General features: G+C 50.6%; 1 protein-coding gene across 1 annotated transcript in view; it reads right to left on the reverse strand.

The window, feature by feature from the left end:
* Window positions 1-3842, reverse strand: part of LOC104507354 (otoferlin-like) — a gene marked incomplete at both ends in the record, with an annotated part of 37207 nt that overhangs the window by 8400 nt on the left and 24965 nt on the right. The window contains 2 exons of the mRNA XM_010148603.1: window positions 1644-1698; window positions 2210-2336. Coding sequence (XP_010146905.1) covers window positions 1644-1698; window positions 2210-2336 — 182 coding nt within the window. The remainder of the gene's footprint in view (window positions 1-1643; window positions 1699-2209; window positions 2337-3842) is intronic.

Genomic DNA, 3842 nt, shown 5'->3' on the forward strand with positions numbered 1-3842 from the left:
GAAAGCCCGCCCAGGGAGGGAGGAGTCACCATCCTGGGAGGGCTTTCAGAGCCGTGTGGATGTGGGGCTCAGGGACATGGGTTAGTGGGGGCTGGGCAGTGCTGGGGTAACAGTTGTACCTGATGGTCCTAAGGGTCTTTTCCAACCTAAAAGTACCATGATTCTAGGGAACCCAGACCCAGAAACACCTCAAAGACCTTCTGGGAAGACTTGCAGCCAGGGTCATCTTTGTACTGAGACCTCCCCTCCACTCCTGTGGGTCCTCCAGGACACGCTGGCTCCTGGAGATGGCTTTGCTGGGCACCATCCTCCAGAAACACATTGGCCCTCTCATCCCCTCTGCTGTGACAGACTGAGGGGTTGTCTTGAGGTTTCCTAGGAACGGGGCTGGAAGATCATAGAATCATAGAATCAAGCAGATTTCTGCCTTCAACAGATTCAACTCAGCAGATCAACTCCTTTCTTAATTCTCAGGTGTTCCACAAAAGTCAGTTGTCAAAGGCAGGCAGACATACGGAGGTCAGCCAGACATGAGGTCAACCTTGTTCATGAACCAGCCTAGTACTGCAAATCCTGTTATAGTCCAGAAATCAGCCACTCCCCATTAACACCAACCTTGTGATCCTCTTGTTTGCAGTGGAAATTTTGTTCCTTCTGCCTCTTGGTTGAAATTGGTTTTGCACCTTCCCCCTCCTCTTTATGTTCCCCCCTCCTGAACCAAGCACACCCTGTAAGCCTCACAATTTGGTCTGCAGCGGACACTGCAAATATTCTGCAATAAATATCTAACAAAAAACATTATTTGCCTTGTACAGAGATATCCCCAGGAACATGCTGCTGTGCTGAGAGGTGAGGACATAAAGCTAAATTGCTGCTGAATCAGCACAACTTGGTGAAAATGAAAAGAGGAACCAGTTTATGAATCACGCTGGGACCAACTAGTGAAAGAAGAGGGAGAAGTATGGATCATCTGAGCCTTGAGAAACTAAACGTGTGGCTTTTCTACCTGTAGTTGAAGTGGCAGGAATGTAGCGCCACTGAACAGGACAACAGCAACCATGCACCAGCCTATCCAAGGAAATGCAGTGAGCAACCTACTCAACAGCGTACTGAAAGCTCTTGGGGAGTAAGAGAAATGCACTGGAGATAGCCTGTTTCGATCACAGGTTCATTTGGGCTTTCTAGGCTTCCTAGGATAGAGGGAACACCCAGTTAATGACTTAATCCCAGCACAGTTTGGGTTGGGCGGGATATTAAAGACCCCCCAGTCCCACCCCCTCTGCCATGGGCAGGGACACCTTCCACTAGACCAGGTTGCTCCAAGCCTCATCCAGCCTGGCCTTGGACACTCCCAGGGATGGGGCATCCACAGCTTCTCTGGGAAACCTGTCCCAGTGCTCCCCACCCTCTGCGGGAAGAATTCCTTCCTGATATCCCATCTCAATTTCCCTCTTTCCGTTTAAACCCGTTATCTCTTGTCCTAATCTCAAGATCATTGTAACGCCAGCTCTTGGGATGTCATGGTTTGTGATTGCAGTGTGTTAAAACCCATCACAAACTTGTTCCCTGTATAATTGTCCCTCCATCTCCTGGTTGTGACCTGCCCCATGAGCTGAGGTTGGGGACACAACACTGTCACCTACCTGGTAATCCATCGGCCTGCCAGCACTCGGCTCCATTTTGATGTCAGGCTTGGACCTTTGGAGGGGCAGAAGAAACGTTCAGTCAAACCACAGATGGACTTGCTGCAAGCTGTGACAGAGCAGTTGCAGGGTCACCCCTTGAAACTCCTGCCCTCTTTGAATCTGAGGAATATAAACCCTGGGGACCGGTCTGAAGTTGCACCAGGGGAGGTTTAGGTTGGATATCAGGGAAATTCCTTCCCGGGAAGGGCTGTCAGGGTTGGAAGGGGCTGCCCAGGGAGGGGGAGTCCCCACCCCGGGAGGGGTTTCAGAGCCGTGTGGATGTGGGGCTCAGGGACATGGTTAGTGGGGGCTGGGCAGTGCTGGGGTAATGGACTGGATGGGCTGAAAGGGCTTTTCCAACCAGAACAATTCCATGATTCTGACTGTGAAACATCATTGAATGTCAGTGATCTCTGGACCAGGTCAGGTATTTCCAAAAAACCACTGGTTGCACAGGGCGATGTGCTTTCCAACACAGCCCATCTCCAGGGACACGCAGCTGTGGGGTACCCTCACTTCCTGACCTCTTATTCGAGACGTTGGTGGTGACAGCTGTGACAGAGGCCAAGGAGATGGTGTCTGGCTCCAGTCCACATCCGTGTCTCATGGCTTTTCGGTCCAGGTCTTCTGCCTCCAAAACAGCGGGTTCATCTGCATAAAGGAGACAAAAGAATGTCTCTTATTGTTTCCACTCAGTTAATAATTAAAGGTGAAGAGAAAGGTAATCAATACGTCCTATCAACCTCACCTGATAATTCAAAGAACAATGCTCACTAGGGTCATGTCACAGACAACCCGGTCTAAAAAGGGATTTTAAAAAAAAGAGATATTGCCTCCTGTGACACATTATTCCACCCGGGCAGCATGCCTGTTTTTTGTGAAGGCAAAAAGAAAATGGAAAATGGCAAACAACGCAGACTTCAAGGGGTGAAGGAGCATTTGAGCAAGTGTTGCAGCCACAGCTTCCAGAGGAGCAGTTGCAAAGACAGCCAACTGTCTAACTTTGGGGTAGGGAGGTCTGAAAAAAAACCCCAAAAAACCAAAACCAAACCCCAACCAAACAGGAGAAAGGGGTCATTTCCCAAGAAGAAAAACTGCTGCAGGAAGGGTCAAAACCCCAGATCCCACCGGAACTGAGACACAGTTGCGTTGCCCACTGGTTTGCATTTCTATGGGAAGAAGGTTGGGATATTCCTCTTCCCTGCACAATCCATGTGCGTGTTGTGTCCACCCCCTCTTGCCTTTGCTCTGGTCAAGAAGTGACCCCAAAACAGCAACAGGGTTTGTTCTTTTTTTTTTTTTTTGTCAGCCAAAGCCACCAGTGTAGCTGTTGGGTCACTGGTTTGCCTTGGTGGCACGGCTGTGTGAACCCACCATGAACAGACACTGCTCCAGGAAAACATTCCCTGGGTCACTACTAACCTAGGCAAGCTCGTACCATGCTCCAGGAGACCAGAAATCAGATTTTTCACCATAATCTGGAGAGATTTTGTGAGATAACATGGGCTTCAGCTGAAGCGAGGGAGATCTAGGCTGGGTGTTAGGATAAGCTTTCCATCAGGGTGGAGAGACACTGCTGCAGGTTGGCTGGGGAAAGGGTGTCCTCAACTCAACTGGGAGGTTTTGAGATTGAGTCAGAGCCCCACCAGCCGGGAAGGACCTCAGCAGGTTCGATCCTGCCACGTGCGGGTGGGCAGACAGGCTCCACCCTCCCGGCTTGGTTTTTGGTGGTTCAGTGGGTCAGTTTAACCCGAGCAGGACCATTACGGCAGGGAAGCCGCCCAAAGCTGGGTCAACAGGCAGAGGGCACAACACATCCACCCCATCCCATCACAAACAGACCAGACCAAGGGTAAGAATCACAGCCAAGACAGCGCTGAGTCTGAGAGGAGGGTGGTCTTAAGAGAGCTGAACCCTGGTGAGGTGTGAAAGCCAGAGCTACCTGGGAAAGGTGGAAGAAGGAGCCCCATGGCTGCGTGGCACTGACCACACCATGCAATATAGCAGTTGAGTTGCAACCATTCCTCAACCATGGGTAAATCCTGATCTGTGGAGACACTCTAATATTGACTGTGCACCCTGCTCCTGCTTTTCATAGAATGGTTTGGGTGGGAAGGAACCTCAAAGCCCATCTAGTTTCCACAACCCACTTGTGGG

This window comes from Eurypyga helias, unplaced genomic scaffold (assembly GCF_000690775.1).
Source record: "Eurypyga helias isolate BGI_N326 unplaced genomic scaffold, ASM69077v1 scaffold22733, whole genome shotgun sequence".
Taxonomy (NCBI): domain Eukaryota; kingdom Metazoa; phylum Chordata; class Aves; order Eurypygiformes; family Eurypygidae; genus Eurypyga; species Eurypyga helias.